At 41.3% G+C, this 13127-nt stretch overlaps 1 protein-coding gene and 1 long non-coding RNA gene across 2 annotated transcripts in view; both read right to left on the bottom strand.

The window, feature by feature from the left end:
• Positions 1 to 11077, bottom strand: part of LOC110986585 (alkaline phosphatase-like) — a 68097-nt gene extending 57020 nt beyond the window's left edge. Inside the window, exons 1-5 of the mRNA XM_087147288.1 lie at positions 10865 to 11077; positions 9057 to 9283; positions 7911 to 8085; positions 6480 to 6655; positions 5930 to 6032 (exon numbers count right to left, since the gene is read on the bottom strand). Of these exons, the coding sequence (XP_087003414.1) occupies positions 5930 to 6032; positions 6480 to 6655; positions 7911 to 8085; positions 9057 to 9283; positions 10865 to 10937 (754 nt within the window). The 5' untranslated portion in view covers positions 10938 to 11077. The remainder of the gene's footprint in view (positions 1 to 5929; positions 6033 to 6479; positions 6656 to 7910; positions 8086 to 9056; positions 9284 to 10864) is intronic.
• On the bottom strand, positions 650 to 4143 carry LOC147796461 (uncharacterized). The gene is made up of 2 exons (XR_015428002.1): positions 3344 to 4143; positions 650 to 2334 (listed from the first exon to the last, which is right to left on the bottom strand). It is a non-coding gene; the product is annotated as an uncharacterized LOC147796461 (long non-coding RNA).
• Positions 11078 to 13127: the final 2050 nt, after the last annotated feature.

Raw genomic sequence — 13127 nt, forward strand, 5'->3', positions numbered from 1 at the left:
CTAGCACATAACGACTAGCACGTATTTGTCCCAGAATCATGAACACCTGAGGCACCATTGCACTTCAGGTGCTATTTTCCTAGCACATAAAGACTAGCACGTATTTGTCCCAGAATCATGAACACCTGAGGCACCATTGCACTTCAGGTGTTATTTTCCTAGCACATAAAGACTAGCACGTATTTGTCCCAGAATCATGAACACCTGAGGCACCATTGCACTTCAGGTGCCAGTTTCTTAAATAGCACTTACTAGCACCAATTGCACCTGAGACACTTTGTGCCTCAGGTGCTAGTTAACGCGCTACTTGCAGCACAGCATTTACCTGAGGCACGTCCATTACCTCCTGTATTTCAAGCATTGATACATTCACATTCATGCACCTGAGATGACACGGCATTTCCATTACTTCATGTACATCAAGCAACGAAACAAGTGACAGAGGTGACATTCTTAGGAAAAGTTTAGGCACCTGCAGACTAACGCCTAACACCGCAATGTTTGACATGTATGCGATGCGCACGGACCACATAAAGTAAATCTTAGTTGGCTTCTATTCACATAAAGATTATACATTTTATGCATTGACATGATTATTATCACTGGGTGGCAGTTGCAAGCATAAAATGTGAGTATATTAAAAGCAGTGTTAGGAACATTTCTAATATACATTCAATCACATGATTTATTTCTTATTTATGCATGTAGTAGCTATAAAAGATCTGGATAAAATGTGGTATTTGAAATGGTACAGAACATGATTGATTAATATAACTACCACTTTGTATCTCAATTACAGACTTAAAAAAACAAACTTGGCACAAAATGCTCCAAACTGCCTGAAGAATCCAAGATAATGGATTATTTTCCTGTAGTGTTTCAATCCCAGTAGACATGAATCAAATGTAAGGCTGTAGGGAAACACACTTAGCTGGATTGCATTCGGTCACAAATGGGTTAAAACACAAGCAAATTTGACTGAATAAATTGGGTGACTGAGAGGTTAAAGTTGAAACAATCAGGTTTTTCAAACAAAAGTCGGCCGACCAGTGTTGGAAACTGACAAAAAATACTATACTTTTCTGGTGCTATTATTTTACAGGATCAAATTTTGAATGTAAATTTCCAACATTTCAATGAGGTACTACATGAAATGACTGTAGTTTTGTTTGTAGTTTTGCTTGCCCATGTACATTCCCTTAACACTCCCAGTTAAATTAACAGTTGAAATTATCAGTTTCACTTGACGTATTCGATATAAAATATTACACAACTTCTCAAAAATTTTGAAACTTTTCAACACTTAACTTTTCATGAAACACTTATTAAAAAACTATTAGTTGGCATTGGTTAATATTTTCTCATTACTGAATATGGATGCCTTCCTCTTTGTTTGGAAGACCCTCTAAAATATTTTTAAATGTTATATACCCTTTCATTACATTATTTATTAGAAAATTTTGATTTGTCCAGTTAACTTGTTCTTGTTTTCTAAATGCGTAATGACAGACATGAATTATGAATTAGAAGAGATCAAGGTAGTGAGTCTTTCTGGCAAATTAAAACTGAATTGAAACCAAAATGAGGGTCAGTATAATTTGAGGGTTTGTCAGTGTCACAAAAGGGTAGGGATATGTCTCACAATAGTGTCCACCATTCCCCCCAAACATTCAACTGACAAGTTGTGGCTGTTTAAATGTCACGTTAACCATAAAGCAAACCACTGCACAGAAACCCAAAACAGGTTTTAAGTATCTTGTTTTGTGTTCATGGAAATGCATTTGTCACAGATGAGAAATACACCTAACATCCATTCCCCTGAAAAAATCTCTGCATTTCAATGTTGATTTTTCTGTGTCCAATTCAGTTTCATATTGCATGAAATCCTCACACTTAATAAAGAAGCAAATGTTGTAATCACAATTTGCCAACACGAAAAAATCTGTTAAAAGTCATGCACTGAGTCTCTCCTGATTGACATGCAACTTTGGAAAAAGTCGTTTATCTAACGATAAAGATCTGACCCTGCTACCTGTATGGTCAATCCTAATTAACAGTATAGGTTACTCCAGACTTTGGCATGTCTTTCACCATTCTGCCCAGCAGAAAATGCTGCAGGAATTTGAGCATGACGGAGTATCCATGTGGATATTCGAAGTCAAGGATGTAGTATCCACCCAGTAAAGTGAGTATCCTCCGCTTGACTGGTTTTTGTCCATACACTTCAACCATGGTTCTTTGAAAGCTTACAACGTGTGCTCCAGTTGGTACCTTGTCGTCCATGCTGATCACGAGGGTCGGGGAATTTTGTGTGTTGTCAATTTTCTCACCAACCTGCGTTATTACCAAGAAAATTAATTTATGAAATGTGCATTTGGATTGTCAAGCAGTTTACAGGGAATTTTTTTACTGTCCACTGTTGTCAGCACAGCCACTTTGGTTTCAGCAAACAAACACCTGTATAGACACCCATATTGCTTCCTCAACTATGGAACAAGAAGGTGTGGGATTTTTTCCATCCTATGCAAATTGTGTTGCTCATCATAGGTATGAAACAGTTTACTCAAAAGAGAAACTGTCGCACTTGATTTACATTTAATCTAATTCTATTGAAGAAAATGTGTAAAGATCTGTATTTCATGTAACAAATATCAAGTGGCTTTAAATTAGGCAATCAGAGGAAAATTATTGCATGAAAAAATCTAGATTTTTCCAGTTCCTTCTGTTTGAAATCCCCCTGCTTGTCAAGGAAAATGCGTGCGTAATGACAATGAACATATGCAGAGAATTTTGAGAAACTTAAAAGGAAATGGAACAATAAAATAAAGGGGGATGGCTCACAAAATTACAAATATAAACTTGTAATAATAGCTGTCCTATTTCATTCTGTGCCACTCTGTATTTGAACAGCCTTCTGAGAAATTCAGCGCGGGATCTATAATGAACAATTTGTTACAGGGAACAATTATAAGCCCCCCCCCCAAAAAAAAACACTTTCTACAGCGGTGGCCACATACAATGGAGGGGGCCTCAACCTGGGCAACCTAGCCTACATATACTTGTTTATAAACGACCTGTGTCGTTTATCCTTCGACAGAAGGTGTTTAACAAACGTTTGGGCTCATACCTACCAATATCTGATCTAGGCTAGGCCTATACATGGGAACAGTTCCATTCTTTCCCTGCATGACCTTTGCATACGTGCGGCCGTGCACGGGTAAACATAGCGTTGGGATCGGTCATAAGACCTAACGTTAGGGTCACAGTGAATCCCAGCAAGTAAAATCTGTCTCTCCCACAGTAAGAAACAGTTGAAACTTATGCAAACTGCTTGAATACTTACTCTCAAATTTCTCGATGACATCATCGGACATGTCCTGTTCCCGACGGAAAGCACACAATTCTTCTGTTGTCTTCGTCTTCAGTTCTCCGATCAACGACGCCATGATACTCGCATGTGTACGTGTGCAATCGTGTCAACAACATACAAACGGCCGCCGGTGCATGTAGTATGCTATAACGTACATGTCCGTACGTGTACATACGCGCCCGCGTACCTGTGTCATATTTCATGCCAGGACTGTTTTTCATACGCAGCAGGAAAAATAATCCGGTTAAAGGCTATACTCTTGAAATACAAAACGGCACTTTGTTACTTGGCAAAAGAAACGAACAGTCTAGAGCCTCCTTCACATGACCAATGCAAGATGGATTTATATGAAAAATACTGGACTAGAAAGTACTAATAAAAGGGGGAAAAAGTATAAATTAATACGCGAAGTGTTTCCTGTCACGTGATCAAAAGGGCGGCACGTGATACATCAGGCGTCTCAGGTGATGAAATTCCCCCACTTTAGCCTTTGATGATGTGCCCTGCTGCTGAGGTTAGGCTTGGGCTAATCGCTGCTCATAATGAAGATGGCTTGCCAAAATACAGCTCAGCTTTTCTTCGGTGGGCTAATAAATGAGGGTTCACCGGCCGCGATCGCCGCAGTGGAGAAATATGTAGTGTTACTTGCACAATATTATTCTTTATCAATTCCGGTGCATAATTAACCATTCAAGAGCTGGAAATACGTGCCCCATTAGGTAAGAGCAGACTCACTAGCTACAGGCATCGAACCACTGCTTCATGTGGAGTAAACCAAGTCACGTAGTTGTTAAGTATCACGTACCTTGTTTTATTACTTAGACAATTTAAGAGCATCATGGATGTATGGGTGGCATATTCACTTAAGGTTCTAAATCCTATTGTTTCCAACACATGCAAAGCCAAAGCCACAGGCAGGGACGTCGGCACGTCGAGTTATAAAACATATTATGTTTACCAGGTAGGCCTACGCATTACGTACATGTATGAACATATACTGGTGCCTCATGTTAGATCAAATTCACTACAGGTAACTAATATGCTTCAAGTACGTTGGTGCTGCAGTGCTTCAAGCATATGAATCCCATCATGTGTCAATTGCTACTTTTCAGGTGCAGCGAGTTTATACTGGTGCACTTCTGGTACCTACAAGAGTGCTTCAAGCATGTTATGTGCCATTGAATGAACCTCAGGTGTCAACATATTGCCACTTGAACGATTCAGGTGCAGCAAGTTTATATTGGTGCGCAAATACAGGTGCATGAGATTAGATCAAATACACTTCAGGTAACTAAAAATGTGCTTCAAGCACGTTAGGTGCCATTGAATGAACCTCAGGTGTCAATATATTGCCACTTGAACGATTGAGGTGCAGTGAGTTTATATTGGTGCGCAAATACAGGTACATAAAATAAGATCAGATACACTTCTAGTACCTACAAGAGTGCTTCAAGCATGTTATGTGCCATTGAATGAACCTCAGGTGTCAACATATTGCCACTTGAACGATTCAGGTGCAGCAAGTTTATATTGGTGCGCAAATACAGGTGCATGAGATTAGATCAAATGCACTTCAGGTAACTAAAAATGTGCTTCAAGCACGTTATGTGCCATTGAATGAACCTCAGGTGTCAATATATTGCCACTTGAACGAATGAGGTGCAGTGAGTTTATGTTGGTGCCCAAATGCAGGTGCATGAGGTGAGGTCAAATGCACTTCAGGTACCTAAAAGTGTGATTCAAGCATGTTAGGTGCCATTGAATGAACCTCGGGTGTCAATAGATTGCCACTTGAACGATTCACGTGCACCTAGTTTATATTGGTGCGCAAATACAGGTGCATGAGATGAGATTAAATGCACTTCTGGTACCTACAAGAGTGCTTCAAGCACGTTAAGTGCCATTGAATAAACCTCAGGTGTCAACATATTGCCACTTGAACGATTCAGGTGCAGCAAGTTTATATTGGTGCGCAAATACAGGTGCATGAGATTAGATCAAATGCACTTCAGGTACCTGAAAGTGTGCTTCAAGCACATTAGGTGCCACTGAATAAACCTCAGGTGTCAATATATTGCCACTTGAACGATTGAGGTGCAGTGAGTTTATATTGGTGCCAAAATGCAGGTGCATGAGGTGAGATCAAATGCACTTCAGGCACTAAAAGTATGCTTCAAGTATTTGAAGTGTTTTGGTTGAAATGTTTACTTTCACCTCACATGAGTCAGATGTCCGCATGTTCTCACTTAATCGCCTCAAGTGCAATAAGTACTAAGTCACATGCACATGCAAGTGCACGAAGTGCGTGCAATTTTTACAGTGTGTGCACTAAGTTTTGACATCATTGCTTTTATCTGACTGAAATAGTCCTTTGTGAGTAGTCTTGTCTTGGATTTTTTAAAATTAGCCCTTTTTTTTGTTTGTTACAATTAGCTACAATGGTTTTTCCACCATAATCAGCAGCTGGCCCTGTTTCATTATCTCCAAGTACAGCTTGTTGAGTGACGCCTGAGTTAGTTACATAGTTTGAATGTTTCGTGTTGTGTCAGTTCCCACTACCTATCAGGTTGCGTCCGTCCGTCCGTTTGCCTGTCAAGACTGGATACTCGTGGTCGCTGAAGTTGTTTGGTATCATCTCACGCCGACCCCCGCCCATAACGACCTATAAATAAAATCCCATTAAACGTTGCGAGAGGGTAGTACAGTTTATCAACTCCCAGAGGGAACAATAGAGGGCGTGATATTACGTAAACAACAACAACAACAACAACAACGTCATTTCCACCGACGAACAAACCCAAAGACTACTGCAAAACGCAAACCATAGTAATGAAAATAATGGGCGATCTGCCTCAGTTCAGGCGCATTCGTTGCAAGCATGGCGTTATGCGTTTACTAAGTTCGTATATGTACACGTATCGCCGATGCTTGAATTAAGTTGAATATTTTTATTAGTAGCGAACATCGTAATTGCCCAAAGCTTGTTGTTTCTTTGGCTCTTTGAATTTGAGTTAAAACTATTTTGTATTCGTTTCTATTTCAATAGTGCCTTGTTCTGTATTTGAGTTTAATAAGTCCAGCTTCTGTCTTTGAATCAAGACTATTTTACCTTGGTGTTCATCCCCAGTGTGACTAGTTGGTGAGCGATATCGGTGCATCCAAGTGCAGCCTCCTTCTTCGGAATATCTGCGTTATTCTCCCAGTCCCGGTCTGGCGAGTGCGCGTACAAGCAGGCCGGTGTGGCGTGAGTCACACGGGTAGTCGTGACGAACCCCGTTGCCTTACCTGCAAAACAGAGTGATTTCTAGTTTTCTCCCGCAAACAGGGGGAGGGGGAAGCGGTTGCAATCGTTTGCTTTAATGCAAACCTTCAAAATGCACTCTTTGTGCATCTCAGGTATTCTGATTTTCAACTTTGTTTCACTAGTTCAAAGGGTGTTTTACTGTTGTTGTTTTTTTTGTGCTAATGAGTATTTCCATATTTATAAGCAAAACTGTGATATCATCCGAGAAAGAAAGCCTAAATATTATATTAGTTTGTACACAACATATCCTGCTTTTGTAGATTTTGCTGGGCATATTTTCTCTTTTTGCTGATTCATTGTTGTTTATGTGCATTGCAATAAGCAAGCACCAATCCCTTTCTGAAAAAAAAATCGGTAAGTAAATCCTAGGTTCACATTTTTTACAGAAAAACTTACGTATGTTTTGCCTGGATGACACTACAGCGCCAGCGTCTTCTGTTGTCCAGGAAAGCATGCATAATTTAAAGTGTTTGATAAAAATGCACTTTTCAGTGCATTCAACCAAATGGGAATGTAAAGAGTTTTATACATGAAAGAAGAGCGCGAAGATGCAAAGAGGTTGTGTCCAAGAAAATTCACAGTGGCCATACTTTAATGAAGGTTTTGGGACTTTGGTGTGGAAACCAATAGTTTTTATGTTGTTACTGCGACATCTGAGCCTGGGTTTATATTTCAAACCTACCATTTGCTTTCACCACCGTTTTAAGCATTTATTCGCCTTTCTATTAATGTTTTCCTAAATTTCTAGCTTGTGCTACACTATTAGGTGCTCACTCCCTAGAGTACATGCCTTTTATTTTTCAAGACTTGGTCAGGGCAACCTTGAAAAAAGATCGTTGATCAAAGCACGTGTGCAAAATTACAGCGTTTTATAAATGCATTTCGGAATCCATAAAAAGTGGTTGCCTTCAGAAAGGAGCGTCCACGCAGACACCAGATCTGTACAGGCAACTGTACCCACGGTACCCATTTAACGGGGGGGCTCTGACTTCGTCAGTAGCGTCCAAAACTGTTAGAAAAATCCAGAAGTTTAATGCTTTGCTTGTTTACTGCTTCACAGATCGATGGAATGGTATCAAAGAAACAAATTATGTAAACGTCGTTGCCTCTAATGATGATGAGGCCATGTTTTTGTATGAAGGCGAAGCTTGTCCAAATTTGAAGGGAGAAAAAGGAAGAGAATGGGACACCCGTATAAGGTCCACATTCTCAGCAGCGAGCAAAATTTGTCGTCACCTTCTTTTTCAGCATCAATCATGACAGAGTCCACAGCAGCGTTCAAGCTGGTATGGCAGTCGCCTCTTTCGGCCGAGTCGTCAATGCCGATGGACCCCTGTTTTGTCTTGATGCCGCAAAAGAAAGCCGTGGCCGTGCCGGCCGAGTCAGCAACCTGCTGGTTGGTGTTATAAGTCTACCAGTTGGATGAGAAAGGGATATTCACTTTAAGGTATGAATATGTAGGATATATCGGTCATAGAAGGAAATCCAATGAATTTGGGCGTGGTTATATTGCACCCGGAATCCGTCAAGAAAGCAAGGTCCTTGCTGTGTCTTTCAACAAAGGACAGAATGTGTGAAAATATTTTCAACACAGTCTTTAAGGACTTAAACCATCAGCTCGAACGAATAGTGCCTGGACAGCTTACCTCGTTGGACGTGATTTTCTTTTCCTATGTATTTTTGTTACATCATTACGCGCAAGGGCATATCCAGGGCCAAAATATTCACAGAGGGCAACAACCAATAAATAAATTAATTATTAATCAAAAATATAAAGACGGATTCTCATATGGGCTTTCCTGCTGTGAAACTGAATGTGGACGGGGCTCCTTTTTTCACATTAATTTAATAAACCCGAGTATGCTGGAAACACCCGTGGTTACAGCCTCGTTATGAGCAGAATCTCAACTAGTTCCAAGTTAATGCACCTCCCATCTTTTTGTTTTATATCCAGTTGCGTAAATCTGGCTGGAAAGAGGTGGGGGCAATGGCCCGGCCCAGACTTTTTAAAAGCGAGGGGGGGGGGGTGTTATAGTATCGCATGACACTAAATGTATGTATGAAGGCGCGCTGTTCATGATCCAGATGTGCATTGTGTATTATATTTGTGCAGTCTGACATCAGAACGACATTTTATGGCTTTGTTTTTATTGTCCTCCCATTTACAGTGTCAAGGAATACCTTTTGGATGTTGGGAAGTCCAAAAACTTCTTCGTATTCTTCAAAAAGGTGGGGGTGATTGAGTAGCCCACGCCACTTCTAAAAGTGGGGGATATGTACCCCGATACCCCCGGGACTACCCCCCATGTGCATATTGAGAAAAAAAACAAAAAACAAAACAAAACAAAAAAAAAACCCAAAAAACAAAAACGGCTTCCTGACTTTTACGAGAGCGACACTGGAGAACTTCTCCCACGCCAAGATCGCCTCCTCCCCGGTCATGCCGGCCTGCTGCCCCTTGAATATTCGGGCCCCCGTCACGGTGGAGACACCCATGCCGTCCCCCACGAAGAACACGATGTTCTTGGCCACGTTGCGGTTCAGGCTGGCCTCCCTGCTCAGCGCTTTCTGCAACGTATCCTGGGCTTGGTCGTTCCAGAATCGAGCGTCTACAAGCAAAGCAAATATTAATTTCAATCCAATAACACTTTTGAGTGGGTTTACAAAAGCGGGTCTCGAACAAAAAAAACAAAACAAAACAAAACAAAACCAAAAAGATCAACGTACAGTTATGTAGTCATCATGGTCGTACCGTTGAGTGTGGCGTAAATCCCGGAGAAAGGGGATATACATCCCCCATTTTCGCGTGGTGAGAAAAGCCAAGGCAGATATTGAAGATTTTTTTCGGATTTCCCAGCAACCAGAATGTATTCAGTAGCACCCAATTTAAAAAAAAAAACCCGTAAATAAGCCGTTCTGATGTAAGATTCTGCAGGGTAAACTTTGCCTCCCAGAGTCATATAGTATCAGCCTCCCCCAGTTTGACAAATTTCCATGGCTGGGTGAGTCACACACCCCCATAGCCCCCCATCATCGGAACAATTTTTCGCCACTTCGCCTGCTGAAGCCATTTGCCAGGTGTGACTAGGCAATTATTACAGTACTCTTTATTTCAATTTTTTTATGGGAGATGATTTTGAACAGCAAAGGCAAAAGGGCCTCTTTTGAACAGTACGACCCAAGGGCTGCGAAACCAATACAAAATTGATCATGCGAATGATTTTGAAAAGGCTTCTTAAATATTTGGGAGCTGGTGACATGTGTTTTGCTATGATGACGTCAGTTGACATCTACAGTGCGGTAATTACTAAGGTAAGGCTGGTACCTATTCAGCAAGAATTGAGTATGTTTACGCCAAGAAAACAAATCAAAAACTGTCTGTCGTTTATTAACTCCCTGCAGTCATACTAAGTTAGACATTTACATTGACTTTATATTTAATCTATAACTACCACACCGATAATTTATAATCGTTTACCTTTCAGATAAAAATATTAACATTTGGCAGATAAATATTTGTTCTGAGGAATTTCTGGATGTCAATACAAAGACATTGCAGATGCATGTGGTGAGCACGAATAGCCCTGTAATCATGCACGAAGAGGCAGTTATGCGAGGGGCATATGTAACCATATATTTTGCCATTTAGAGTCCGAAGTTGAACAGCGGGTCGCTCAGCCTACTTGACGGGCATGTCAGGGTATTGGACCAATGCGGGTTTCCGGAATCTTTCGTTATACCGTATGTACTGTACTTCGGAATGCGAAAAGCCGAATTAGCTGAACCAGTCTCTCTGAACTGAAAGGAATCCTTCCTACAAGAAGGGGGCACTTTAACAATTTTTTTTTCTATCGAGACACCTTAAACGTAATAGCCGTGCGTGCCAAAGGCAATCTCCAATCGGCTTACATTCTACAAAAATGACTGACTTAAAGATAACGTTATTATCAAAGCAAGTATGATTTTTCAACTGCCTAGCAGTGGCCGCTGCATAGACCTTTCAAATTCCTGAAACCCTAAAGCTTTACTACAACAAATGGAGTTTGGGAATTCCAGTTCTATATATTCAAATTAAAGGGAACAAAAATCGACTACCTAGCAATGTAATAGAGCTAGGAATGGGATTTGCAGCAAGCGGGTAATAATTTTGACTCGAATGAAACACACTTCAGGAACACCAGCAAACTTACTCTGTGTTCGCGCACAGCTGGCAAGACCGAGGAAGAAAACTACCGTGATCCACGCCAGACTGAAGAATTGCATCCTGGAATCGATTTCCGACAAGAAGATGACCTACAAAGGAATTTGAGGAGACATTTTTGACGAACCAAAGAGATTGATATAAGTCCTGATGAAGACTTGCGCCTGGCACCTGCGACTATCAGCGTCATGTTATGCATTTTACACCTTCCCTCCCTACTATTTAATAAGTCTCCGTTTTTTTTAATCGATCACCGCATCTCTTATCTTGCTGTCGCGTGATCGCAGCAAGCGATAAGGCTGTATACATCGTCAAGGTCAAGGCATATACCTGGGATGAAGTATGCGCATGTGTGATGAGCGGGTGATGACCATGACCAAGGCGATTGGCCAGCTCGGAAAGGCTGTTCACGGCCGTGTGTGGGATGAAAACCATCGGGGCATGTACGGAACCCTTTCTGACTGCACCAAACGTAGGAGTTTGGGCTTGATCGTAGTTTAAACACTCATCAAGAGTTGATACGGTCAAAAGTTGCTCTTGTTCCTGGGTTGTATCAGAACGAAGCCCCGGGCTCTAAATCTACCCACCCGCCTGTCAATTTAGAAATAATCACGGCTACCAGCCCTACCCACCTGTAGTAGCCACCTCCTCCCTATTAAAAGTATATTTTGACGGACGAAGATAATTTATACCACATTCTGAGCCCCCTCCCCATCAAAACTAAGAAACGCTGCTGCATAGGCCACTTCTGGTCGTGATTGTTTTGTTATCCAACTCATCTAAATTTGCTTTCGAAAAACGACGAAAATCACGTGGCAGGTCGCACGTTTATAACCCCAGACGAAACAAATTGCAAGACAAATACCCTGCTTACAGATAAAATTAATACTGTCGTTTGAACATTTCTTAAAATAGGAGCCTCGCCGGAAATGGTCAGTCTCAATGAGACTGTGAGAAAGGTATCACCGATTTAATTTTTGGACAGAAGAAGTCCAGTGACGGCGTGCATGATGCTAAATGTAAAATTATTGAAACAGCCCAAAATATAAAGTACAATTATAAAATGTAATATGGATGCATACAACTCAACTTCTGTATGAATCATGACGTTTATCATACAGAGTTAACAACAATTTGAAACTAAACAGAGCGTACTTGTAATAATTGAACGTATCCCGGTTATGAGCTAAAATATTCCAGAGAACAAATCCAATGTCCGAAAGCAGTGAAGCAGGATTGTGTGAAGTGAGGAGCACAAACGACATTTCTCGTGTCCTCTACACCCCCACACTGCATCTCTAGTATTCTACATCACAGACCGCACGCTCATCTATCCGAACAAGACCCAACGCAGTATCTGGGGCCTTGAGATTATGGGCAAGTTGAAGTTGGGAAACGACGGTTGCATTGTCTGCTGATCGTCACCTACACAAACAGCCAGTCTGGTGGAGTGAAAACACCCCCCTCCCATTAGCTAGGCGTGTTCAGTGTCTCGTAGGCCTACGTCTTCCATCTGAAATCGTCTCCTTGGCTAAAAGCCTCCTGTACTATATGTGATCACAGTGTTACGATCCTAGGACATTCTTACATACAGGGTCCCCTAGTGCTTCTCTCAGGCTTTGATCATAATTGTTGGAGGTCTTGTCATGCAGAAACTTTTGCAGGACTCCGGACGCCTCCTTGCACCTCGGCATGGCCGTCAAGTAGGTGCCAATTGCCCCCCTACTACCCACTTTTTTTGTTATTTTCAGTGGCAAATATATAAGGTTGCAGGCCAGTATATAGGTCCAAAATTGCCTGCGCGGACCAAATCACGATTTGTAACTGTCAGATTTTCTGCTATTACAGCCTTTAATGGCACGTGCACTGGGTGGTTTGTTAAACAAGTGTGCAGGGGTGCTTTTCTCTGGAGAGAAATATCTTCAAAAGTCATCGGTTAAGACACTGAAAATTGAAAGGAAAATGTAAGATGAGGAAGTGGGCTTTAGTTTGATATGTCTCTTTAACACCTGTTAAACTTGTGAGTATTTATCTAATTTTCTGAAGTGGGCATATTTATCATAGTTGTCTATGGCAACTGATTTTCCTGTGGTCTGCACCCATTAACACGGGGATGTAAATAAAGCGCCCTCTACTGGTAGCATTATTCAGTTGTGCTTGCCAGCTCACGTCTTCCGCGGTGTACAGGGACAAAATGCAAAACCAGTCTTGAGCCAGGATTATGGTCTCGAAGCTGACTTCAAAGAGTGATA

The sequence above is a fragment of the Acanthaster planci genome, linkage group LG16 (genome assembly GCF_054643075.1).
Source record: "Acanthaster planci isolate LZ-2023a linkage group LG16, COTS_SCS, whole genome shotgun sequence".
Classification (NCBI taxonomy): domain Eukaryota; kingdom Metazoa; phylum Echinodermata; class Asteroidea; order Valvatida; family Acanthasteridae; genus Acanthaster; species Acanthaster planci.